Below are 26,650 nucleotides of genomic sequence, written 5' to 3'. Positions count from 1 at the left end.
CCAGACAAGTCGCTGAAATGTTTGACGCTAGCCAACCCTACGCCTGTCTGCCCTGCCTCGCCTCACCTTTCCGACAGAAACCGCACTGAAGGGTCTGCCCGAGGGCCCTGCCTGGTCTGCTTCCTTCTCACCAGCTTTCAGAGCTGTTTGCTTTTATATAATTTCTAGGGGTTTTAGTTGTACTTGGCCAGGAGAATAGGAAAAAGTACATCAACCATCTTCCCAGAAGTGAAAACTCCCTTCTTTTCAAATAGCCTTTGGCTCGGAATCGCTGAAATCCGCGCGCTGCGATCGGTTCACGTGTCTCTCAAGCCTCTTTAAGCTGCTCGTTCCCCTCCACCTCTTTTTATTTCCTTGCAACTTTTTTTTTCTTAGAATCTGGGTCATTTGTCTCCCAGAGTTTCTCACAGCCTAGACTTTGCTGATTGTGTATTCATGGTGTTGTTTCATGTTCTTTCATCCTCATATTTGCTATAAACCAAGAGCAGGTGTGACATCAGCGTTATGCCCCAGTCTCTCTCACTGGCGTCTCTGTGCTCCCCGTCCCCGTCCCTGAGCTTCCCGCATATATCCCACCCCCACCCCCCGACCGCCCCCCTCCCCCCGGCGTCGCACGAGCTCCCTCCTCCAGCCCGTCCTCCTGGACTAGTTCAAAGTCTTCACTCCCAAGACACCCTCCCCCAGGGTCACTGTGGTGTTTGTGCTCCAAGGTCCTTGCTTCTCCGCTGGGGGCGGGGGGGGGGGCGCTCCTGGACAGAGCAGGGCCAACCTGCTCACTCTGCCCCCCAAACACGTCCCTTCACACAGCGAGCACCGGTGGGTGTGGGTGTGGAATTCACTGGGGTCCTGGTCACCAGTCCTCTCTCTCCAGCTCCAGGGCAGGGCTGTGGGAAGCTCGCCCTGTGGCCTCCCGAGGGGACCTGAGGTGGCTTCCCGAGGCCCAGGGAACAACCTCCCAGCCACCAGGATTGCTGTTGCTATGGTTTCCCCACCACCAGGGACACTTAGGTGAATGCTGATGTTACAGCAGACATGGCTGCCCAAGGCCTTTTCAGGTCATTGTCAGAGGGAAAAGTTGGAGAAGTGACAGAATGCCTTGAAGTCATTCAGATGTCAGAGCACAGCAGGAAAAACTCACCACGATGAGGAACTAAATTAACTGTGAAACCACGGCCAAGAATCATTTTAAAACTAATACTGCAGACCTCAGAGACTCCATCCTTAATCAACCTCAGGAACATGAAGGTTCTCGTTAACCTAAATCGTTTCTGAGTGTGATTTATTAGACAGACACTAAAATAATTTATTTCTAGCTTTTTTGCTAATATAACTTTTAAATTTATGGATTCAGGATTAATGTGGTATTTTAAATTGTAGTTAGCACTAAGCTGTAAGTAAGTAATCATTTCTTTGTATGCCGTGTTACCCTTATTCATCGCTTATTAGCTAAGAGATTGGTTTCTATCCAAAACATAGTAATAGGGACTTCCCCAGTGGCACAGTGGTTAAGAACCCGCCTGCCAATGCAGGGGACATGGGTTCGAGCCCTGGTCCGGGACGATCCCACATGCCGCGGAGCAACTAAGCCCGCGCGCCACAACTACTGAGCCCACGTGCCCCGACTACTGAAGCCCGCGCGCCTAGAGCCCGTGCTCCTCAACAAGAGAAGCCACCGCAATGAGAAGCCCGCGCACCGCAACGAAGAGTAGCCCCTGCTCACCTCAACTAGAGGAAGCCTGTGCACAGCAACGAAGACCCAACGCAGCCAAAAATAAGTGAATTAATTAATTTTTAAAAACCACATATTAATAAAACCTGAGACAGTGTCTTCTGGTGTGTCTTCTGGTCATCAGTATCCAAATCATCAATGTTCAGAAAAAGGAAGGCCTAAGTTGAGAAGGGAATCGATTGTTTCTGGTTGAACTTCAGCCCTGAAAGGACCCGGGAATGGCCTAGATTCTGCCTAACCGTCGTGAGGAACGGACCTCTGGGTTCAGCACTCACACCAAAGAGATCCTCCTGGCAACACGCCACAACCTCTCCCCTTCTCACCAGATACTGGGATTTGGGATTTTATCCCATTGTGCCTCCACCCTGGACACGGCAGTTCTAACCCAAACAGGAGGCAGACAGCCCTCAGGTGGAGTGAGTGTTGCGGGGTCGGGATCCCGGGTTTCCCCGGTGGCACGTCTGTCAAGACAGTGCTGAATCCAGCCACAAAATCATGAGGACAAACTAACACATATCACAGACCATGGGCTCCCAAACCCACTGGGTCAGACTGTCTGGTCCCACAGCCCAGGAATCTGCATGTTTAAGAAGCTCTTGAGCTGGTTTTTCCGCAGCCAGCCTGGTTCCACCTTCCCGTGGAGCGTCAGGTCTCGGTGTCGCTCAGAACACCCTCCCAGCTCCGCTCCAGTCTAATTCAGCCAGCTCCGGGGGGGGTCTGCACCCCAACACCCCCTCCATGGGGAACCTCACGCTGGATTCCAGAAACACTCACAGACACGGCATTTCAGTCAGGAGCCTTGAAAATAGCTGCGCTCTGGAAATGCAGCTGGAAGTGGTATGTCACGGCTGCAGGATGCTGAAAGCCTGCACCAACACTAGGGCCTGCTTCTCCTCTTTGCAGCCCCCGTGGACCGAAAACAAGAGTCTGCCCTTTCAGCCACCTGTCGTCCACCCCCCAACTCCCGCCCTGGGGAAGGCGCCCTGCTGGTCACTCAGCAAACACCCTGCGGGTGGCCAGGCCCTCAGCTCCTCACAGACAAACCACAATTAAAGGCGCTGATAAACACTCTTCGGGACCTGCTGTCCGTCTTTATCCCCATGCACTCGTCTGCGTCCTCGCCTCTTTCCTGCCAGCTCTTTTGCTTTGTTCTCCTGCCGCTATCTGCTTTCTCCTCCTTTTCAAAGGGTTCTCCTTATCTTCCCCCAGAAAGACAGAAGGTCAGGAGCCAAGCCCATCACGAGGTGACAGCCCGGTGGCACGGTTTGCTCTGTCAGGGGACTGTACCTCTTGCAGGTCCAGAGCCCGGGATGTCGTTTTAACCACCATCGATGTTGGGACCACATCTTCCCTCCAAGGGTGGAGGTGGGTCGATTTCTGGCTCCAGCTGTTCCTTCCCCCAACATTTACTCCATCCTTTATGCAAAGCGAGTCCAAGGCGGGCGCCAGACTGGATTAAAAATGCTCTCACAGAGTTGTGTGATAAAGCAAACCTACAACATTCGGCACATTTCAGAATATCCAGTCGTGTGTCAACGATTCACCCAGAGACCTCTGCCTTGGATGATACCCAGAGACCCCTTCGTTTATGTTTGTGTGTTTTGTGTGTCAGTTACACAATCTACATTAGTGGTCCAAATACGTGACTTCTGCTAGTCTGTTTTGTCCTCTGGTAAATTGTAGGCAGGCTATGCTGTCCGAAAACATAGCATCCTAATAACCCAGTGCACAACGTCACACAGCCTGTAAGGGAAGACGGCTGCTTGCCACCAGACGGCGGCTGAGGTGTTGCTGCCGCAGATAAGGATGAGACGCTCCAGGCTGACCCACACCGCTTCCCCCAACCGTCCACTCTACGTACAGAGCCCCTGGACCACCAAAGAGAGGAGCCCAAGCTCCACCCTCAAGGGTTTATTTCAAAGGCAGTAAAGAAACAACAATAGGCTATCTGTCTATCGTCTCCTCTTTCCCAAAGCACAATAGTCCAACTCCCACTTTTGACATTAAATACGTAACTAAAATAACTATTTTATTTAAACTATTAAAATAACTAACTATTTTAACTATTTAAACTATTAACTATTATTTAACTATTAAAATAGCCGACCTGTGACCCTGAGCATACGAGACATCAGAGCATTAAGTATGTGTCCTCTTTAAGATAAATAATTTTATTGTTAGTAAAAGACCCAGTCAGATGGTGCTGTTGCTTCTCCATCCCACGGACCCACATCCTCAGACCAGAGAGGAGCCCCGGGGAAACAAGTCTGATGGAGGAAGGCATCTTCCAGGGTCATCAGCAGCTGGGAGCTGCTGGGGGTCCTGGGGCTGTGAGCTCGCAGGGGGCACGGCAGAGGAGGGGCCGCGCTCAGGGCCTGGGTGTCTTTCCTGCTGTGACACCACTTCTCCTGAGGCCACAGTGATGCGCTTTCGCCCTGGAAATGACGTTCCAACGTTTTGTGACAGAAGTCTACAGCAACCAGTACATTTTACGCTTGGACTAGCACACGTGTGAGTATGAAAACACACACGAAACAAACATTTCCAGAAGCACGACTTAACTCTTATTAAGAGCAGTGTGTTCTGATATTTCCTATTCTATTCTATTTCATTTAATTGCGAAAAAAAGGAAAGACATTTATTTCCCAGCCTGTTAACGAGGTCGTGACAAGCAACACTCAAGGACAAGAATATCCATCTTTCTCCGGCGATCGTCCCGTTTCCCTGACTAGTCTTCCCAGTGCCATCTACTGGGCACTCTGGGTATTGCAAGTGCCTTTTTCCCAGCACAAAGATTTTTCAAGGATGAGGTGAAACCGGAGAACTCTATACACCTATACAGTATGTGCTTCTTCCCCCAACGTAGAAAGGGCTCTGAAACAGTTTAAGGAGAAGTTTAGATGAATGGCTAACACACAAACCAAGCTCTGAATTCTAAGATCAAAGACACCATGTCCAATTCCCAAAGAGAATTTCCAAGCCAGAGAACAGCCACCTGACCGGGCTTGTCGGTGCAAAACTGACCCTGGAATCAGTGGTTTCCAGACAGCGACAGACCCGGGATCGTCCACACTAGCATTTCACGAAAAGCCGCTGTGGTCTAGCAATCCAACAAGGGAATCATTACTCTGCAGCCCTTTGTCAAACCTATGCCTATAATTTTTTTTTTTTTTTACTAAAGCAACCCATAATATGAGTGTTTACTAGACCCTAACTTATTCCAAAAGCTCTTCAAGATGATATATAACACAATATTGTTCTAACACACTGAAATGTAGAAATCTCTTTTGTTTCTTTATGAGTTGTGCAGAATTTCCTTTTTGACAACTCACCAAAGCTTACAGAATTTAATTTTTATATTCAGCAGAAGTCAATTTTCCCTACCAGTTTGCCTGGGGAGGTATAGCTTTGAATTCATTTCTGACCAACACGTGCTTTTGATACAAATACATTTGGAAGCATCTTTGTAATATCTCCCCAGTCTGCTTAAATAATCATACAAGAGCTATATGGATGTATTTGCCAGTAAGAGCATATGGTCATCCAGTAAAGCCAAGGAAATCGACTTATTTTACCATGGCCTTGCAGCTAACACATCTAACAACTCAAATTTCCCCCAAATATTTTATGTACGAATATAAGAATAGAGTGAGGAAAACGGAAAGGCTTATAACAGTTTCAAATTCAAAAGTTGGAATTTTTATGACTTTAACTTGAAACTGAAGGGAAGAACAGTTAAATTAGTGAAATCTGAAAGTTTCACATACTTGGACTGTAACAACTGATCTTTTTCCCTAAATTATTTGACATTAACAATTTTCAGGATACAAACGTGAGGGTGTGGGTCAAAGGTGCAGAGAGAAATCTTGTGAAATACTGTTCTCCTGTGATAATTATCCACAAAAATGTGACAGGCCACTCCTGCTTTAAAATGATATTATCATATGTAAGTCATCGTTAACAAATTATGCAGAGACTTCCAGGGGTTCTTAATATCTGCTCATTTGAGCACGGCTGAATTTTCCCTTTTTTGCCAATTATTAATATGATTAATATTTCAACAGCAAAGTCAAGAAAGTGGCTGCAGACCCATAGCTCATGGATCAGAGACTTCCAATGATCCCCGGACTGCCAGGTGTTAGGACGGGGGCTCCTCTCTATCATAAGTCCCTTCTTGCCTTAAGACATTTCTGCTATCACCTTCTGTTATCACGTATGATTTGTGAGTCAGAAATTTAACTGAGACATTCTTTATGTACATTCAGACCATCCTTCCTAGGGGGAACTCAAGGGGCTGCCCCATCAGGCAGCTGGCAGGAAATCATTCATTAAAATATATTAAGAAATAGGATTTGTCTCACACTGACTTCTTGCACAATAGCAGCTTTTTTTGGCTTATTTGTAAAACAACTGTCAAATTGAAATATCAAATAGCTTTACACATTAGCATTTCCCCTTATAGCCTGACGACGGCATCACTTTATTTTTTTAGTTTTTTAATAATGATTTTTAAAAACAAATTTATTTATTTATTGCTGCGTTGTGTCTTCGTTGCTGCGCGTGGGCTTTCTCTAGTTGCGGCGAGCGGGGGCTACTCTTCATTGTGGTGCGCGGGCTTCTCATTGCGGTGGCTTCTCTCGTTTCGGAGCACAGGCTCTAGGCGCGTGGGCTTCAGTAGTTGTGGCTTGTGGGCTCTAGAGCACAGGCTCAGTAGTTGTGGTGCACAGGCTCAGTTGCTCCGCAGCATGTGGGATCTTCGCGGACCAGGGCTCGAACCTGTGTCCCCTGCATTGGCAGATGGATTCTTAACCACCGGGCCACCAGCGATGTCCCTGCACCACTTTAAATACCTGCATAAAAGTTCAGCTCAATTTTGAATGCCTGGGATTTGTCTGCTTGCTACTAAGTCCATATGTAAAACCCTTAGTCACACATATCTCTGACACTGTGAGGTGACAGGTGCAGCTGTAACAGATACCTACCAGTTTAGTCATCAATATTTACTCAATGATAGCCTGACCTTCCCTGAAAAGGGCCAGTCCTCTGTATCAGCGTCACTCAAGACCTACCCAGGAGACACCAGAGTTCTTCCATAAAACCGAGTCCAAAACTATGCTCTATCTTGCTTGGTGCCTAGTTAATGAGGCCGGAGAGGTGTGCCCATCAGGCTGGGGAGGCTGAAGAGCAGGGCAGGACGGGTCAGCCTTCTCTGGGGGCTGTTATGTTAAAAGATGAAGACCTGAAAATGAAGGCTTATTTTCTTTCTTTTTTTAAAAATTTATTTATTTATTTATTTATTTTGGGGGGCGTTGGGTCTTCGTTGCTGTGCGCAGGCTTTCTCTACTTATGGCAAGCAAGGGCTACTCTTCGTTGCGGAGCACGGGCTCTAGGCTCCGTGTGGGCTTCAGTACCTGTGGCACGCGGGCTCAGTAGTTGTCGCGCACGGGCTTTGTTGCTCTGTGGCATGTGGGATCTCCCCGGACCAGGGATCAAACCTGTGTCCCCAGCATTGGCAGGTGGGTTCTTAACCACTGAGCCACCAGGGAAGTCCCTGAGGCTTATTTTCAATGTTTACATATAACAAAGTAATGCTTTTAACCAAAAATAATGCAGCAATATGATTGTGCTATTCACAAAATAATTACAGGATTTTTAAAACATTAATCTGTGGTGTGATCTGCTAAGTGCATATACATCTAAGCTCGTGTGGCGATAACTTCAAATGTCCAGACGTGAGACCCTTTTTCCATCTTACCCTCCCTCCCCTCCTCTGCTCTGGAGGACACAGAAATACCTCCATGAGATTTCCTGCCCTATCAGAATCCGAGTCTGGTTGGGAAGAAAACACCAGTGCACAGAAAACACCAGAAGTCACACCAAACAGAAGAAAATCAAGTGCTGCGTTGTAGTTAAGACTTAAGAGCTGTAGGGGTTCTAACTATAAATCCTAAAATATAGAGTGGCTAGGACATTCAATTAGCCAGCAATACACTGTCATTATGCAAATCAGGAGAATAAGGGAAAACAGGAAAAGGAAGTTGAACAGCAACATGCAATCATGATATAGACACGGAAAAGGCAAGGGGAAATTCTTCAGCGGGGGAAAACGAGTCAGCTTTCAATGTCCAAACCACCTTTACCAGCTGGCTTCCTGCAGAGATTCCAGACACTTCCTTCACTCCAACCCCAGAGCCCCACAGAGCGATGCCCTGACAACCTGAAGGGCGTTCCCCGCCCCCCAGCTCCCAGGAGGCTCAGGCCAGGATGGTTCCTCCAGGCCACCCACCTTTGCCTTGTAATTTCCAACCAGCCGATTCAGCACATCTCTCAGATGGGCCTTGTAGGGCTTTGTCTGTTCATGAACAGACACTCCTTCCCGGACTAAGACCTGGGGCTGGAAGGTGGGGTAGTGACAGGGGGACAAACTCAGGTTCACCCAGCAAGAATGGCCTAAACTGGCCCGTGGCGATGGGGTACAACTTTTAAAAGGAAAATTCAGTACCTTTACGCTAATGTTCGCAATCACGGGAAGCCCATTTCTAAGGCCACATCTGCCCTGTCAGGGTGAATCATCTCTGCTCAACTTAAAACCGACCTAAGTGAAGCCAAGCGTGGGAGCGAGCACGCCTGCACCTCAGGGCTGGCCTCTTTGCAGGAATCCTGGGGCGAGGTTCCTGCCCCCCATGCGGGACACGGTTCCCCAGACGCGGCCCACTCTTGTGATTTTAATTCTCCATCCACTTGCTTTGTGAATGTCAAAATACCCAGCCACATGTGAACAATGAAACCTTGTAATCCGAGATCAAGCTTCCGGGAGAGGAACCGAGCTTCCCAGGGAGCCTCTCCAGAAATCCCCAAAGCGCGCCCCTTCCAGACGTGTGTGCAGGGGAAGGGGTCGGTAGACTTCATTAAGGGGGGGCCCCCACCCCGAACTGAGTAGCCTCCTTGCGATTTCTCAGCCGTGGGAGGAGGAGGACGTGGGCAGGGCCCGGGGGCACCCTCTGATGGGGCGCAGGGCTGGGCCAGCGTGCAGGGTCCCTGGCGCCGGCCTTGTATCCTCACCACGTCCAACCCCGGCCCTTGGCACGTAGTTGAAAGTGATCGAATCAAACACGAACTCAAGGAGACGTTCGTTAAGTTTGCCTGCGAGGTTTGGGGGAGAAAGGAGCAGGTCCTTGGCCAAGCCCGGCGGTGCCCCCTCCTCGCCCACCGTGAAGCCACATTCCCAGGAGGGAACCGGCCCAGGGCAACCGCGGTGCCGCGGGGGGAGCCTCGCGGGGAACCGGACCTCCGGCCTGAACTTACTCTTCAAATAAGAAAAAATTAAAAATAAATATTAAACCAGAGCTTTGACTACGACAGTACTCTTGAACCGGTCCAAGTAGAAATAACAATAACAGCAACAACAACGATCCTTTAACCTCACCCTCTCCCCAAAAACGCAGGGAGCCGAGGCTCAGCGTCGCCCCGCTCGGACCCGGGCGGCCGGGGGGCTGGGGGCGCGGGGATCCGGGGTGCTCGGGGGACTCGGGGACACGGGGAAGCGCTGAGGACCCGGGGCTGGTGCGCCCCGCCCGCGGCGCTGGGGGCGGCCGGACGCCGAGGAGCCGCCCCCTCCCGGACTTTCTCAACAGCTCCGTGGAAGAGGCGGGGTGCCGGGCGCAGTTAAAAGGCGCCGACGAGCGCACAGGTGTCCAAGGCACGAGCGCCCAGTGCGCCGCGCTCTCCCGACTCCGAACCGATAGCGGCGCCTCCGCCGCCCCCCGCGACCCCTCGCCGCCGCCGCCGCTCCGGCCCCGCCGCGCGCTCCGCGAGACCCCGGGAAGTCCGCCCCGCCCGTGCGCCCCGCTCCAGTAGGTAAGGCCGGCGCCCACTCTCGGCTCCTCGGGACGGCTGGGGGCTGCGGACCCGGCGGGGAGAGACCCCCGGAGGCCTGGAGCTGTGGCACCCTCGGGGAGGGACACGGGTCCCCCGGGCTGGATCCGGCGCGCACCGAGGCCCCGCGCCGCCGGGTCCCGGGCAGTGGCGACAGCGACGCTGGGGCGCAGGGCGGGTGGCGATCGCGAGCTCCTGGCCGGGAGCTCCTGGGGCCGAGTCTGGGGTTGGACCCGGCCGACCCCGCGGTGCGCAGCGCGCGGACTGGCCCGGAGCCGGGGCCGCGCGGGGAAGAAGGGCCGGACAGGTGCGCGGCCGCCGATCCGCCTGGCAGTCGGCCTGGTTCCTCCGGGGAGAGCCTGGCACAGACGCCGGCGCGCTTCTCCTGCCGCCACCAGGAGCCTCTCCACCAGGAGCCTCGACGTGGCCGAAGGGTTCGCTCAGACAGGGAAGTCCATCCCGTGGGTTAAGCGGAAGCTTAACTTGGAGGAAACTGACCTTTGCCTCCTGGCGCCGCTTTGCCGCCCCGCACAGCCGGATCGAGTCCGCGCTGGGGTTGCCTGTTTTTCTCCTGCAAATTCGAGAGCTGCGTTTCCAGGGGACGGTGCGGTCGGGGGGCAGGCGGGGTGGGGGGCGGCTTTCGGGGCGCTGGTCACAAACCGGGGAGCCGTGCTTTAGGGCCGGCTGCGTCGGCCCTGGACGTCCCCTACTGGACAGGGAAGAAGCCTAACCCGTCCTCCAGCTTCCTGAGAGCTGGCCCCTGCGGCCGTCCCCCGGGACTCTCTCGAGATGGGTGGCGACAGCCGTGTCCCCATTTGCCCTTTGAGTCGGGGTCGGAAGTAGTGTGCGGCCAGTCACAATTACAGACACGGGGGGGACGGGGGTGGGGGGGGGTCTGTGGGCCAAAGGGCCACCATCAGCAGAAGTAAGGACTGCGAAGCTAAGGGTAAGGGATCCCTTTTGCCCCTTCTGGAAGCTAGTGCTTCACCCAGCAGCCTCCCGGCAGGACAGAACCGGCTCCCCTGCCCCCGACCCCACCCCCGCAGGTGTGGGCCGGCCAGGAAGGGCGGGGGCCAGCACCCCAGCACCCCGCCGCTCACTGTGGAGAGCAGTTTCATCCCGCCGGGTCGGTCCGCCTCTCCCTATTACCCTAGCCCATCGGAATCCAACTTTAATTTGCTCCTCTTCCTAAAGGATCTTTAGAACAGGTAGCTGCAGCCCAACCAGGAGCTTTAAACAACAACAGTATAGGGTTTACTTGGAACTGTCTTCTTCTCAGCCGCTGCTGACTGGACTGGTTTGAGGGGTGTGGGTCGTGCACTTGGCACTGGCCTCACCCCAGATTTTTAGCCAGATGTACTGATACACGCCAGACGGTCTGTTTCTGTGAGTGTCCTGTTTCCACTTAGTAAGTGCCAGCAAAGAACTGGAGGGTCTGATTTCACAAGAGCTTTGAGCACGCTGCTAGGGCAGGATGGACCAGGTGCAGTACCTAAGGCCTCCTGGACCGTCTGTATTTAAGGGTCAGGGCTGAGCCCAGAGCAGACCTTTTCCCAGTGATGTTTCTCTCTTTCGAGCTGAGCTGGCTGAGCATTTCACGAGGATGTCTCAATGCTCGTAGCTCTCCTGCCCTGACCCTTCTCGTGTCTCTGCTGTGTCCTCTGAACGAGGTGGCCTTGGATGGTTTCAGCCAGACCTCGGTGCCCCCAGCAGCGCCCCAGAGGCAAGCAGGGCGATCAGACTCTCCCCAGCCTGCTCAGGAAGCCCATCGGGAAACAGGACCCGACTTGCTCAGAGTAAGGAGAGCACTAAGCTTTTAAGTAAGAGAAGCAGGAGGACTGAGAACCAGTTTGGAAGGGGTGGACACAGATTACTCATCAGATTGTGGAGGGTGGGGTCTTGTTTAAAAGAGGCTTGATTGAGACAGACAGGTGTGACTCTAAGTACATGAAGACCGTTCATACCCTGGGATGAAGAGGCCACTGGCTGGTGGAAGGTGAGCGCACAGGCGTCCCAGGTCCCTTCAATAGGCAGCACATCACCCAGCAGCGTCGGTACTGACCTTCAGTACCGTGAGGGATGCCTGGTAGGGCCAGTCCCTGGGGAATCACCGAGTTAAACTGTGTTACTTTTTTTTTTACGATGCACCCCTTTAGAAACACTTCTAAGTTAAAACCATAGCCCATGATAAAAATGCACCGTCGCAACACTTTTCAAACCTGAGTACTAACCGATCGGTCAGTCCCAACAGGACAGCAAGGACCCCAATCTGTACACAGAACGGTCACAAAAACCCACGCACACAGGGACTCTTCTCCATGGAAGGACCATCTCTAACCTGCCCCCTTTCATATAGAGAAAGGAAGTGAAGCCCTTTGGGAAACATTAAACGTGGACTTTACCACTGGGGACAATCATTTCACTGCTGCATCCCACGTCCATGAAAATGAATTGAAATAAGTGAAGGAAAGAGGTGCTGCCGGGAGACTTGGCCTCTCGGCCTTGAAGGCGAGGTCGTCCCTGGCTGGCACGAGGCCAGGGTTCCGTCCAGAACAAGCCCTTGGGAGCACTGAATGCCGTTGGAGGGTTGGGGGGACCCGCTCAGGGGTTCGGTCAGCGCCTCCAGCAGGGCCCTGCGTCGGCGCGCATGTTTGCCGGGGTGCCCCACCCCACGTGTTGATTGTGTGCTACGGACCGGGTGCACTACTCAGCTGAACATACCCCTCTTTACTAGAGAACGCGTTCCAGGTGTTCTGCGCACTACACGGGTAACCCTAGGCCAGAAGGGGTTGGTTTGTTTTCCTCTTGTTGGGTGAGGTAGTGTGAGAACTGGCATTTGTTCGGGAAGGGATCTCTGGGCGCTCACTTGCCCGGACCCAGCAAGCCCCCCACGCGCCGGTCCTGCCTGGTCCCCTCCATGTGGTGTCACTTTGTCTTTTCCAGCGCAAACTGCCCGGACGAGAAGATGGACTGGGGCACCCTGCACACGTTCATCGGGGGCGTGAACAAGCACTCCACCAGCATCGGGAAGGTGTGGCTCACCGTCATCTTCATCTTCCGTGTCATGATCCTCGTGGTGGCCGCGAAGGAGGTGTGGGGGGATGAGCAGGCCGACTTCGTGTGCAACACCCTGCAGCCCGGGTGCAAGAACGTGTGCTACGACCACTACTTCCCCGTGTCCCACATCCGGCTCTGGGCGCTGCAGCTCATCTTCGTGTCCACGCCGGCCCTGCTGGTGGCCATGCACGTGGCCCACTACAGACACGAGAAGAAGAGGAAATTCATGAAGGGAGAGATAAAGAGTGAATTTAAGGACATCGAAGAGATCAAAAGCCAGAAGGTCCGAATCGAAGGGTCGCTGTGGTGGACCTACACCTGCAGCATCTTCTTCCGAATCATCTTCGAGGCCTCCTTCACGTACGTCTTCTACGTCATGTACGACGGCTTCTCCATGCAGCGCCTGGTGAAATGCAACGCGTGGCCTTGCCCTAACACGGTGGACTGCTTCGTGTCCAGGCCCACGGAGAAGACCGTCTTCACGGTTTTCATGATCGCCGTGTCTGGAATTTGCATCCTGCTCAATGTCACTGAATTGTGTTACTTGCTGATTAGATATTGTTCCAGAAAGTCCAAAAAACCAGTGTAACACGGTAGCCAGCTTTAGATAAAAGAGGGCGTGAGAGGATGGGGCAGTCTGTGCTCAGCTGTGGGGCACAGTCACCCGCGTCTCCCAGGTCCAGCGTCTCGTCTTCAAGGCCGCCTTTGACCCCCTGTAGGTCTCACGTGCGACCCCAGCTGCCCCCAGAGGCTGCCCTCCTGCGAGTGTCCGAGCCTCTGCTGCTCTCCGAAATCGGCCCGGTGAGGCCCGAGCCGGCGGGGGTGGCATTGCCAACAGTACTTCCCTATTTCAGACAAAGGATACGGCGTTTGTCTTCCTTTCTTTGAGGAAAGGAGAGAAACGCCAGGGCCTGAAGACGACGCTGAGGTCTGCTTGATCCCCTTAGGGCTACCTTTGCCATTTCCCGTGAATTAAAGGTAAACATGAGAATACTGGGTTTTTTATGTGCTTTGACGTTTTGGTCTTTAACAGTTGGACGAGGTTACCTAATGCTTCAAACTCTGTTATACTTTTTTAAGTGAAAATTTTAAATGAGATATGTTCTTTTGATCTACAAGGAACCATTCATTGTACGTTCCTCTAATTTCGAAGGCTCAGATCATGCTATGTAAAGGGAAGGGTCTTCTAATTTCGAAGGCTCAGATCATGATGTGTAAACGGTGTGTAATTAGATGCTGTCCGTGAATTTAAATATGGCCTTTCAGGTACGAATGGTTTGCAGTGCCACCAAGAGGCTGTCCGTTGTATGAATTGCGGTGTGTGCTACATGGAAGCATTTCAGCTTCTCTCAAGAGAAACAAACTAGAAGTCCTTAGTGATGGCTTTTAATAGCAAACGGCCTCATTTCAAAAGCTTAGATGTCATTTTGTATGAGAAATACAGATTGGATGTACCACCAGCTCCTACCAACGGTGGGTTGCCTCAAGACACCCTCAGTTCCCCTACGACGTTGCCTTTTCCACTCCCATGGTCCACGGGAAGAATACTGACTTAAAGAGATTGCTTGGGAGTATTTTATTGCCACAGTACAATTTAATGGTGCAGAACAAAATGGCAAAATTGGGGGGGGGGTAGTTACTGTTTCTAAAGAACAGATGGAAAAACTAGACCCTAAATTCTGACAATTAAAAATGAGTTTCATCTACTTCAAAGGTTTGTTTGCTTCCCTTTTCAGCATCCAGGTTTTTTAAGTGACAACAGAATTAATAGACTCTTTTTAAAAATAGAAACTAGGGTTTAGATAACTATTTAGCAGTTCTATAAGACAAATCGAATCCTAATATTATCATGATGCTTGACATGGTTTCCAGAAAATGGTACTCAGCATACTTCGATGAGAGTAAAGATTTTCCTGTTGCCAAGAATAGCATTATAAAAACACTTTGTAATAATAAATAATAGCTTTAATTACATACTTGTAACTAAAATAATTTTGTCATATCTCAAAAGTCATTTAAATATTAAAATATAATTAATTTGCATAATAGTTATTTAAAATCTATTACAGTTTTTAATACAATAGCAGCTTTTAATTTCACCTATAGCCAGTTTTGTAAAAGTGTGTTAATATTTTATATTTCATAACACTAAATGGGTAAATTACCACGGTGTCTGTCTGCGATTCTGGGATTCTTCCACCCCAGTTACAGAAAAGCCTGTCACCAGAAAGACTGACGGGGAAGGGAGAAAGAAGGATGACTCCTACCCCGCCCCACGCTCACCGCTACAGGGTTTCTGAGGAACACGCACAGTGTGGGATATGGATTGCTTTGCTGCTTGGAGGATGCTGAGTTGGGGTCACATGACCAGTCTGGCTCCTAGAAGAATTATTAAAACACTTTAAAATATTATTCACGGTCAAGGTTGGCTGAGGCATGAGAAAAATTCTGTCAGGTGTCTTTTCTATGGGGTTTTCTACAGGTTTTCATACAAATGCACGTTTGTATATAACCACAACTGGTCTTAGAAACTGTTTTCTGTTCCGGGAGCCCTGTCCCGTCCCTGTGTGTGGCCTGATGGCCCCGGCACCATCCCAGGACAGCCAGCAACAGGCCCGTGGTCTGAACCTTCATCCAGGGACCTGAAAGCATTTTACACATCAGTAATTACGAGTGTTTTTATGAGGAGCCATACGCTTTTTAGATGAGTTTTTTTTTTTTTTTTTGGCTGAGCCGTGCAGCCTGTGGGATCTTACTTCCCCAACTAGGGATCGAACCCCTGCCCTTGGCAGTGAGAGCACGGAGTCCTAACCACTGGACCGCCAGGGAAGTCCTTAGATGGATTTAAAAGGACAAAAAGCAGTCAACTTTCCTCCAGGTGATAGAGAACGGATAAGAAATGGTCCCCGGCCACCTTCCAGGGTGCCCTACACACAGCCTGTCACGGGAGCACGTGACTTTTTAAATAGATGTGCTCACTTACAAGCTATGAAGATTATTACTCTCGGGTATTAAAAGACTGGGTTGAAATAATTACAGATGACTACTGACCACTTTTAAGAACTTAAGAGACAGGCTTGGCCACATGCCTGAAAATTAGAGCTTGAACGCTGTAAATGATCGTCCTGAGTCTATATCTCAAACCATCCACTTACAACTTGTAGTAGGTAAGAAAAAGCTCTGTTTTGTTTGGTTTTGCTTTGGGTCGCGCCGTGTGGCTTGCGGGATCTTAGTTCCCTGACCAGGGATAGAACCCGGGTGCCTGCAGTGGAAGTGCCGAGTCCTAACCACTGGAATGCCAGGGAAGTCCCTGTTTTATTTTTAACGATTCCACCAAAGTTCTGTGTGTCAGGTTGGCCACAACAAGCCTGTGGCCTCACAGGCCGGCCTCGGGAGGGCCTCAGTGCTGGCCAGGTGCCAGCATGACCTCTGGGACCTTAAGAGGCAGTGGGAACAGGCCAGCTGCTAATTCCTCCTTGTTCGAGGCTTTTAGGACCCTAGCAGTCCTGGTCTCAACTCTTCCGTACGTGTGAGGCTCTTGGCAGGTGGATCCGGGTTGAATCAGGAGGGCAGAGCTGGGGTTCTCAGGGTGGCCGAGGCTGAGCTGCCAATCACGGGGTCACTGACCTAGGGGCTGGGCCGGGGCGCAGGCAGTGCGCTGAGGGGTCACCGTGGGTACACAGGGGCTCACTTGCTTCTCCAGACCTGTTTCCTCATCTTAAAGGGCCTGCCGAATACTCCCCGAGGTTAATGGCAATCCAATTGCGAAGGAAGTCAGAAAGAGAAAAACAAATACCATATCTTAACACATATATATGGAACCTAGAAAAATGGTACAGATGAACCAGTTTGCAGGGCAGAAAGAGAGGCACAGATGTAGAGAACAAACGTATGGACGCCAAGGGGGGAAAGTGGTGGTGGGATGAATTGGGAGATTGGGATTGACATATATACACGAATAGGTATAAAATAGATAACTAATAAGAACCTGCTGTATAAAAAATAAATAAAATTCAAAAACAAAAATAAGGTAATTTACGTAAAACTCTCCGCGCAGGAAAGCGCGAAGCGAAATACCATCGTGCTCTTTTCCACGGGACGGATCCCAGGCTGCACAGTGGATGGGTGGGGTTCTAGACAGGAAGGACCCTCGCAAAGCTCGACACACGGGAAGCCTGGGGGAAATGCCCGTTTCCTCAAAGCCTGAAATGAGGCCAGTTCGGCGGGGGCGGGGGAGTGAGACACCCCTGAGGAGGGGAGGATAGGCTGAGTGTGGCTGGGACAAAAGGGCGGCCCCGTTTGCACCTGGAGAAAGATGACGCGTAAGAAAGCAAGCTTTGATTCATCCCCTTAGGGTCGCCACACACTGTCCGCGCACATTACCAAGTGCTTTACACACAGGACGTCATCGAAGCCGCCCGGAAACGCTCCAGAGTTGTAGCCGAGGCCTCGGGACGGTGGGAGCAGCTCAGGGCAGGGGCGCAGGGGATGTGGGCGGGATTCCGGAACCCCCAGGGCTTAATTCCTGAAGCTGGTGGCCCTTCCCCAGCGCCGGCAGGGCTGAGGGATCCCGCCTCCGGAGACACCGGTTCCGTCCCTGCCCGTCGCTCAGTATTTATTTACTCAGCCAGTATTTACCGAGTGCCAGCCGAGCGCCAGGAACTGTTGGGCAGCAGGGCTGCGAACAAACAAAACACAAACAAATCCCCGAAGACGAGTGCAGTGGAGAAAAATAAAATCAATGGGAAGTAGGAGGTGCCGGGGCCCAGGCAGTGCGGCCTGGCCGCCAGGACACCCGCAGGTCGGGTGAGGGAAGAGCCGCAGGTGAGAGACAAAGGCGGGGCGGTGAGGGGCCCAAGGAGGGGCCTCTGGGCTGGCGTGACATCTGCCGCAGGACACCCGCTTCCCCGTCTTCTCTGCCCTCTGCTGGACCAGGAGGAGTCTGCCTGCCACTCAAGAACCTTCCATAGCTGAGAACACGTCCAAGTTCAACCCCAACTTCATTTTCCAGCCACACGGGTCCTCGTTCGCCATTCATTCGCTCACTCACTATTAAGCTGCTCCTGGGTCCGGACCCACCGGGTCCAGGCAGAGAAGAAACAGGACCAGACGCACTCTCGCCTCTGCCGTGGAGCCCGGCCCCGGCCGGTGTCCAGCAGGAGGGGCACCTCTGGACCCCCGTGCTCTCCGCAGGGAGGCGGGCCCGGCGACCACCTGGGACGTGGCCTTATCGCTAAAGGGGTCTGATCTCAAGATTGCCTTTTATCAGCCTCATCGCCTTTCCTCATTTTCAGTCAAGAAGGCCCCCAACGTACGGTGTGTAATTGTAGAATTAATATATAAATACATTTGCTTTGGGATTAAATACAGAAATAGATAAAGTCAAGGTGAAAGTCTCCCCTCCAGCCCTGCTCAGAGCATGGGTACTAACGTCTCGATGCAGAGCCGCCCAGAAGTCCCGCGTTGCAGGTGCGTACAGGCAAACACGCACACACACACACAACCACATTGTTGGTTGGTCTGCATTTCTTACATCATTTTCTCTGTGATAGTGTCTCGTTTGGTAATGCGCCTTGGAACTCTCTGCAGGTCTGTATGTATAGCTCTGACTTGTTCTTTTTAACAGACGTGCAATGTTCCGCGGAATGCCTAGCCTTAGTCGTGTAACCACCTCCTCATTAGTGAGCAATGACACCGTTTCCAGCTTTTCACAAAGAGGAACCCTCTTCCTCCCCCCTTCCTCCCCCACTCCGGCCCACACCTCCTTTCAAGCTAGACTTTCCTTTGTAGCATGTGTCACATGGATTTTCCAGCCTAAATTCAGGACTTGGCCTACTCCTGGGTGGATTTCATCCTGCTGGTCCTGGCGCATCTCTCCGGTCCATTAGACCTTCCTGGGCCCCGTATTCAGTTTATTAGCAATGCCTTCCAACTGTATGTCACCTGTCAGTTTAATGAGCCTTCAGTTACTTCAGCCGATGAAAAGGTTGACCGTGGAATGCTTCCAGACACTTCCTTCGAGCTTTGCCGCAGTCCATTTACCAGCAGGATTGGAGTTTTCAGGATAAATGTACTGAGCTGGGTCTGGTTTGCACATTTTCTTCTTACTAGTAAGGATGTTATGACAACTGGGTGAAACACACACACATCCGAGTCTGTTTGCCCCTCCATTATCCACTCTAGACACGCTCGCGGAGGTCCTCGCGTGCAGAGCACCGGCGGGCCCCTGGCGAACGCAAAAATGATTCCAGAAGAGGTCACGGTGTGCAGGGCAGATGTGTCCCAGGCGGTCCCTTTGCAAAACAGAGCGTCGACTAGCTGGGTGTGACCGGCACACCAAGCACCGCAGGAAGAGGTCAGGGCCGGAAATCGTTCCTTTGGGGCCTAAAGGAACACAAACTAAATCATGAAAGATGGCAGCCTTTTGCCAGGAAAGGAGACTGGAGTTCAGCCTGGTGTTCTTCCATTTCTTTGAGAAGCTGCATAACTTATCAAGACCGATTTCTGCCACTTGCTGTTACAACTGGCCGGCTGGTTTCTGGGGAGCCCAGTGGGGACGGGTCCCCTAAGCGATGCTTTCGCTTGCCTCAAGGTGACTGCAGGGCACGGCACCACCCCAATACACCCCCGCTTCCCTCGCGACGGCAGGGGCGCCAGGCGGAGGCGGTTTTCTTAAGAACCTGCCACATCTACCCTCATAGAAACCTCATTGCTTCCATTGCTGTGGAGTTTGTATTTCCAGTTTGTAGGTATACAGCCGTTGTTTCTTTAGGGTAACTGTAAAAAATGAAAAACAAAAGGGGCTTCCCTGGTGGCTCAGTGATTGAGAATCTGCCTGCCAATGCAGGGGACACGGGTTCAAGTCCTGGTCTGGGAAGATCCCACATGCCGTGGAGCAACTGGGCCCGTGAGCCACAATTACTGAGCCTGCGCGTTTGGAGCCTGTGCTCCACAACTAGAGAAGCCGCGATAGTGAGAGGCCTGTGCACCGCGATGAAGAGTGGCCCCCCGCTTGCCGCAACTAGAGAAAGCCCTCGCACAAAAACGAAGACCCAACACAGCCATAAATAAATAAATAAATAAATAAATAAATAAATAAATAAAAATTTTTTTAAAAATGAAAAACAAAAATTCACATGTCAACATGCACCATTTCCTCTCATAAACGGTATATGAGCAGTATTAACAAACTTCTATGATCTCATGGTTATATTTACAAGGTCCTGATTCAGGTTTTTCCTCGGGTTTCTCTAACTATTCCATTGCTTGTATTTTGAAATTTTACCATCCAGGGCCATGAATGCCACGGTGAGATTATTTCTTATTCAACACTCATCTGTGGGGCAGGGAAGTCTTGTATTTAAAATATTTTTAAACCATCGTCTAATATTAACTCAGCAACTCTTTAAATATTCAGTGTTATTTGGTCTTAATTCCCTTACATTGTCTGGGGGGGAAAATCACCTAATATATTCCACTCAGAATTTTCAGGCTCTTTATTAAATGTGGTATCTACTTTACAAAACTTGAAGAAACGGTTAAGGGCCATTGTGAGTCACAAGAACTCAAGAAATCATGAATTTTTCCCATTTGCCTCGACTTTTCCAAAAGGAAAAGATCTCAATGTAAACAGATATTTGTTTGCCCACGTTCACAGCAGCATTACTCACATTTGCCAAAAACTGGAAGCATTACAGGCGTCCATCGACAGATGAACAGATAAAAAAAATGTGGTTCATATATTCAATGAAATATTATTCAGCCTAAAAAAAAGGAAATTCTGACACAGACTACAGCATGGATGAAACTTGAGGACATTATGCTGAGTGAAATAAGCCAGTCACAAAAGGACAGATACTGCATGATTCCACTTATATGAGGTCCCTAAAGCAGTCAAACTCACAGAGACAGAAGTAGAAAGGTGGCTGCCGGGGGCTGGGGGGAGCGGGGAGAGGGGCATAATAGTTTAATGGGGACAGAGTTTCAGTATGGAAAGGTGAAAAGCTCTGGAGCTGATAGTGGTGATGGTGGTACAATCATGTGAATGTACTTTAACGTGTATGCATAAAAATGGTAATATGGTAAATTTTATGTGATGTATATTTTACCATAATTTTTTAAACTGTCTTTTCTCAACACAAGAGGCAGTGGATGGTCTCCATGAAGGACTCTGAGGGTGACCACAAGCACTAAGAAGTGTTCTGAGCCCAGACACACATCACACACTGCGAATGTCTCCAGGCTAGTTTACTAGTGCTGTAACGCCCCACATGACTCCCCAGATTAGCCATACACATGATGCAAATGAGACAAGTCTGAGCACGGAACCCGGTCCTTCCTGACCCGTGGGGAACACTCCTTCTCAAGTCCGGTCAAGTCGTCCAGGGAAGAAGCCCCAAGTTCAGATGCAGGAGTGACCTCTCCTCACCTCGGAAGTGCTAGCTGTGCTCTGTCGCCCGTGCCAGGGAGGCTATTACGAATAGAAATGATGTTCAGGAATGGTGATGAAAACAGAGGAAATTCCCGTGGCCAGATCGTAAGCGCTCACGTCCCTCTAAGTCCCCGAGCTGCCGCCAAGTCCCCGGTCAGCTCCTCTCCCGAAGCTGGTGTGAATTCACGTCCACTGCGGTAACGTGCCCTGGTTTCACTTCCACCCCAGACGGAAGCAGCAGCTTTCATGGTATTCACATCCCCTAAATCCAGAAGCACATGGGGGGAGAGTGTGCTCCCAGCCGCCACCACATGTTAAGTCACAAAAAGAGTTCTTGTGGGCTTTTCGTTCTCAAGCATCATGACTCCCTTTGTGTTTCTGAAAACGTACGCAAAGCTCCGGCAGCAGCAAACAGAGTCACCGTCTTTACGAGAAACAGGAAAGGACACTTCTGTGGTTGTTGGCCTTTCTTAAATAGTGATTTCTTTTGGGCTCCTTCTGCTTTGTCAGGAACAGGAGGGTCCTTTTGTTTACCGCCTGGGAGATGGTGGAGAGCTAAGCTGAGCGGCTGCATGTTCGCTGCCCCGGGGCCGTCCTGTGCGGCCAGGCGGCCGGGGCCGGGGTGGGGGGACACTGGCCCCTCGTGTGCACAGGCCCTTGACGCGAGCCGCAGGGACCGAACCCCTAGGAGCTCCTTCCCTGACCCCCTACCTCTCCCACGTCCCCCACCTCCCTGCGTGCGCCCTGAGATGAGACCCCAAGGAGCTGAACAAAACCCCGGTCTGTTGTTTGAACTGACCAACCCCGCCTTAGCCCAGGACCCCGGAGTGGCCCACCCTGGACCCTAATAAAGGACGTGCCCAGGTCCTGCTTCTCCCTCTCTCTGCACCTGCCTTGACCTCCCCGCGCGGCCCCGGTTCGTCCTCCAGGACCCGTGAGTCCTAAACTTCTCTGTCTCAACTCCCCAGTCACCGTCCAGCTCCAAGTGCGCCGCCGGACCGGGGTTCGCGACCACAGTCAGAGCAGAGGGCGGAGATGTGGTCCCGCCAGGAAGGAGCGGAACAGACGAAAACTGGCAAATGTTCGGCACTGATTTTACAGGTGCAGGAAAGCCCAGGGGCTGAGGAGGAACCTCACTTGACCCCAGGGACGAACACAGAATGATTCTGGATTCACCCGCGCAGTGCCAACACGGCTCTGAGGAGTCACAGTGCCCTTGCAGAAGGACAGGGGATCGTTCACTTCGCGACAGTGGGAACAGCCCGGGGACATTTCGGGTGGAGGAACAAGGCGAGCGGTGCCCGAGGGGACAGAAGGCAGAAGGTGGGCCGGCCCGGCTGTGGAGCTTGTCTTATGGGGATGGCACGTGAACGCTGCTCTAGAAAGACAGCTCCGAGCTCCAGGCGCTGCAGAAGGAAGGCTGCAGGGACAGGAAGGGCCAGACGCCCTCGTGCAAGGCCCACATCAACCCACAGGGTCGTGCACCTCGCAGTTCGTTAAGGGGGTAGATCTCCCGTTAAGTGTTCTTACCGAGAGAGAGACAGACAGAGAGAAGAAGGACACACGCTCTCTGTGTAGCGAGACCCCGAGCCAGCGTGTCCCCGCGGCGGTGCAGAGGGACTTTGGGGCCAGGACAAAGGCCAGGCTTCCCAAGGACACAGGCCCCGAGATCCCTCCTGAAGGCTGTGCAGACGGTAGCAGCTGACCGTGTGTCGGGGTGTAAGGAAGCGGCTCCTCTCAGCGAGGCCTGGGCGTGGACGGCTCTCCCGGGAGCGGGGGGCCCTGGCCTCCTTTCCAGCCTTCTCCCCGAGGCTGCCCGGCCTCCCTCCTACTCCGAAGCCTCCTCTTTCCGCTCACGCTTGCGGAGACGGCGCAGAGTTTCTTGTGCTGACATCACTGGTACAGACCAGTCCTGCAGAATGAATGGTAGCACAGTGGCTACCTGAGCTTTTCCACGACCATTAGGATTCTTCACATTAAAGATTCCAAAGCATGTTTTGTCTGAAAAATAAAAGCCGTGAAAACGCTGGTGCCCGTTTTCACAGAAGGAAAGCTGCACCTCCAGAAACGTGAGCTCATCAGCAGTGTTGAGTTTGGCCCCGAGCCCTTGTAAAATTGACGTGTGATCTAAGCAGAGGGCGTGTAAAGTCCGTTGGATAAAGGACACCAGATATTCTGCTGGCCGTCCTCAACTGTGCCGCCTCCCAGGTGGGAAGATGGGTCCCTCTAGGAAGACGGCAGAGGCTTTAAACATTTATCGTCAACAACAATAGGGACTTCCCTGGTGGCGCAGTGGTTAAGAATCCGCCTGCCATGCAGGGGACACGGGTTCGAGCCCTGGTCCGGGAAGATCCCACATGCCGCGGAGCAACTAAGCCCGTGCACCACAACTACTGAGCCCGCGTGCCTAGAGCCCGTGCTCTGCAACAAGAGAAGCCACCGCAATGAGAAGCCCACGCACCACACCCAAGAGTAGCCCCTGCTCGCCACAACTAGAGAAAGCCCGTGCGTAGCACCGAAGACCCAATGCAGCCAAAAATAAAAATAAGTAAGTAAATAAACAACAATAATATGCAATGTTTGTAAGCTGCTTTCTAGCTTTTCCTGGTACCTTCACATCTGTGGGTTCATTTAAGTCCTATACACAACACTTTGAGTTTGTTGGTATTATTCCAGGTTCGCAGATACAGAAATTAAGTTCAGAGAGATTAACGGACTTCCCCCATGGTTATACAACTTATCGTAACCGACACTCGAGTAACTTTTTGAGCATCCAGACCATTTAAAGATCAATATGAGAAAGAGCCCGGCATGGTAGCCGCACGTGGGCCTTGGTTGGGCTGGCGCCTGCCACACTTTCACCCCCGCGACGCCCTTGCCACGGGAGTGACCCCACGTCGCGGAGGAGTAAAGTGCTGCAAAGAACTAAGTGGCTCGTCCAGAGCAAGACAGCAAACCAGGGGCCGCATCGGGACTTGACAGACCTCAGCCTTTCGTGACCTGCAAACGCGTCATTCCATTTGAGCCTCTGCCCAAGGAAGCGTTCATGTCACTGGTAGATTACTTTAAACTTTCTCCAGAATTCCAACCACTGGCACTCGGTGTAAGCACCATCTCTGCTTTTAAAATGGTGGAGAACAGTGACCTTAAGGCCCAGCGAAAGGGAAGAACTTTCAAAACCCACCATCACAGAGTCAAGAGTGGGCGTGTTTGGATTCTGAGATCCTTCTGCCGAGACAAAGAGCAGGATCCTCCTGCCTGGAGGAAGCGGCCCTGACCGCAGATCCGGGGGGCTGAGTGGGGCGAAGAGGCAGGCCGGGATGACCGCCAGGCGCTGCTCTCTGGGTCAGTCCCAGGACAGGTTTTCGGAAAGGGTGTGAGGGCCTCATCTCCCACAACCAATGAAGAAGCAGCAAAGTCCCCGGGGAGGAAGGAGGAATAGCCAGCTGGTGCCTGGAACTGGGCGCGGAAGTGACCGTGGAAGCTGAACGCCCGAGAGTCCGGAGCCCCGTGCAGACGGACGGCAAACACGCCCAGCAGCTGGAGGGGGACCAGCCACCGGGCGCTGAGCCGACGGGGGAGCAGGACAGCCAGGAAGGAGCCCGGCCTGGAGGCCCCGAGGACCCTGCACGATCATCGTGTCAGCCGTGGACCGCTGTGGCCTGAGGCTGGGGGGCACGGCCGCGCCCCCGGTGGACGAGAGCCGCAGCCCTGCCCCCGGCCCGTTCCCGTGCTCCACCAATACCTACCCAGTGTCCACGTGTACAGACCCGCCTCTTAAATGCCCAGGGGGGAGGAAAGGCCTTTAGCTGACACCCGAGGTGGCCCAGTGGTGCGAGGGGACAGACTGCATTCCAATCAGAGCTCTGGGAGGCCTTCACGCTAACTCGGGACTGGGGGCCAGGCTGAGGCCGGTGGCCCCCCGCCCGCTCTCCTGTAACAGGCCACCTCGGCACACACACGCTCAACACACCAAGTACAGCACACGCTGAACAAACTGCATGAAATACCCCCAATGCGAAAACAACCCTTAAAAATAAATCTCTTCTAAAGCAAATTCCGCGGTTTTGCCTTATTTGCACAGATTGATCTCCCGTTTCCTCTCACTGTAACCATTCGATCTGAGACGTAGAAGCCATTTTCCACCAAAGAATTTCATCCTCTTGAAAACTCACTTATCCTTTCTCTGTCTTGGTTTCCCCAGTTTTCAAGTAGGCAAAATAACATAACATCTCCCCGGAGATGGGAGAGGATAAGCGCCTTTCTGCAGAAAGTAAGAGATGAAAACGCGCCAGCACCACAAAGGCACCACCCCAGCACCGCAGCCTGGAGACCTGACCCCTCCCAGGTGTCACCAAGACGTTTCTCATTCATAAATGACAAAGTTCTTCTCCTCGTCGGCCTCAGAAATCTCACGGTTTTACACAGAAAGCACTAAATTCATGGTGCAAAGTGTTGGGCTGGCGAGCTATTTACCAGCAGTGGGAAAGGCCTCCCCCAGCCCAGGTCTCTGCTTCCTCCTCCATAAAGCGGGAGAGGACCTGCCCTCTCACCCCCGCACTTCTGTTGTGCAGCTCAGATAAGACGGAGCGCTTCGAAAACTTCCAAACACCGAGCCGCTGTGAACGGCTACATTATTGCTATCAGAAGGAAGACCGTTCTCAGCCCAAAGTCTTTATTTCTGAAGTGCATGCAATGCCGGCAGGAGGCCTGTACTCTCCGGTGCTAACCCGGCAGGCAAGGCCTCCTACACGCTTGCTGGTCTACTTTGATCAGCCGCGCTTTGCTTGCTTTAAAAATCACCCTCTTCCACTCGAGGAGATGGAATTCAGCACCACCCTGTTAACCCCTCCATTCACCTTTCTTTTAGGGGCCTATAGAAAGTGTGAGTGGTGTTTTTTTTCACTTTTTTTATTACGGTAAAATAAACATAAGATGTACCACCGTAAACATTTCTAAATGTACACTTTAATGGTTTTAATATATTCACATTATTGTGCAGTCATTACCACTAACCATCTCCAGAACCCTTTCCAACTTGCAAAATTGAAGCTCTGTCCCCATTAAACACTAACTCCCCATTCTCCCTCACCCAGCCTACTTTCTGTCTCTATAGTTTGACTAATCTAGGAACCTCATATAACGGGAATCACACAGTATTTGTCTTTTTGTGACTGACTTATTTCACCTAGCGTAATGTTCTCAGAGTTCATCCTTGGTGTAACCTGTGTCAGAATCTCCTTCCTTTTTAAGGCTGAATAATATTCCACTGTACGGATGAACCACATTTTGCCAATCCATTCATCTGTCATGAACACTTGGCTTGCTTCCGTGATACAGCAATGGTGACTAATGCTGCTGTGAACATGGATGTACAACTATCTCTTTGAGACCCCGCTTTCAATTCTTTTGGGTGTATTCCCAGAAGTGGGATTACTGGATCATATGGTAAGTCTTTTTTTTTTTTTTTTTAAGAACTTCAATACTGTTTTCCATAGTGGCTGCACCATTTTGCATTCCCAAGGGTTCCAATTTCTCCACATCCTCACCAGCACTTG

At 51.6% G+C, this 26,650-nt stretch overlaps 1 protein-coding gene across 3 annotated transcripts; it reads left to right on the top strand.

Moving 5' to 3' along the window:
- Positions 1–9,386: 9,386 nt before the first annotated feature.
- On the top strand, positions 9,387–13,938 carry GJB2 (gap junction protein beta 2). Of its 3 annotated transcripts, none has more exons than XM_036831818.1 (2): positions 9,387–9,582; positions 12,548–13,938. In XM_036831818.1, the coding sequence occupies exon 2, from the start codon at positions 12,570–12,572 to the stop codon at positions 13,248–13,250; it is 681 nt and encodes a 226-aa protein (XP_036687713.1). In that variant the 5' UTR covers positions 9,387–9,582; positions 12,548–12,569; the 3' UTR covers positions 13,251–13,938. The 3 variants fall into 3 exon arrangements, with proteins under 3 accessions (XP_036687713.1, XP_036687712.1, XP_036687711.1); XM_036831817.1 differs by having other exon boundaries at positions 9,387–9,586; XM_036831816.1 differs by lacking the exon at positions 9,387–9,582 and adding an exon at positions 10,317–11,600.
- The last annotated feature ends 12,712 nt before the right edge of the window (positions 13,939–26,650 follow it).

This window comes from Balaenoptera musculus, chromosome 18 (genome assembly GCF_009873245.2).
Source record: "Balaenoptera musculus isolate JJ_BM4_2016_0621 chromosome 18, mBalMus1.pri.v3, whole genome shotgun sequence".
NCBI lineage: Eukaryota > Metazoa > Chordata > Mammalia > Artiodactyla > Balaenopteridae > Balaenoptera > Balaenoptera musculus.
The sequence above is the reverse complement of the archived record's forward strand: the minus strand, read 5'-3'. Positions and strand labels throughout refer to the sequence as shown.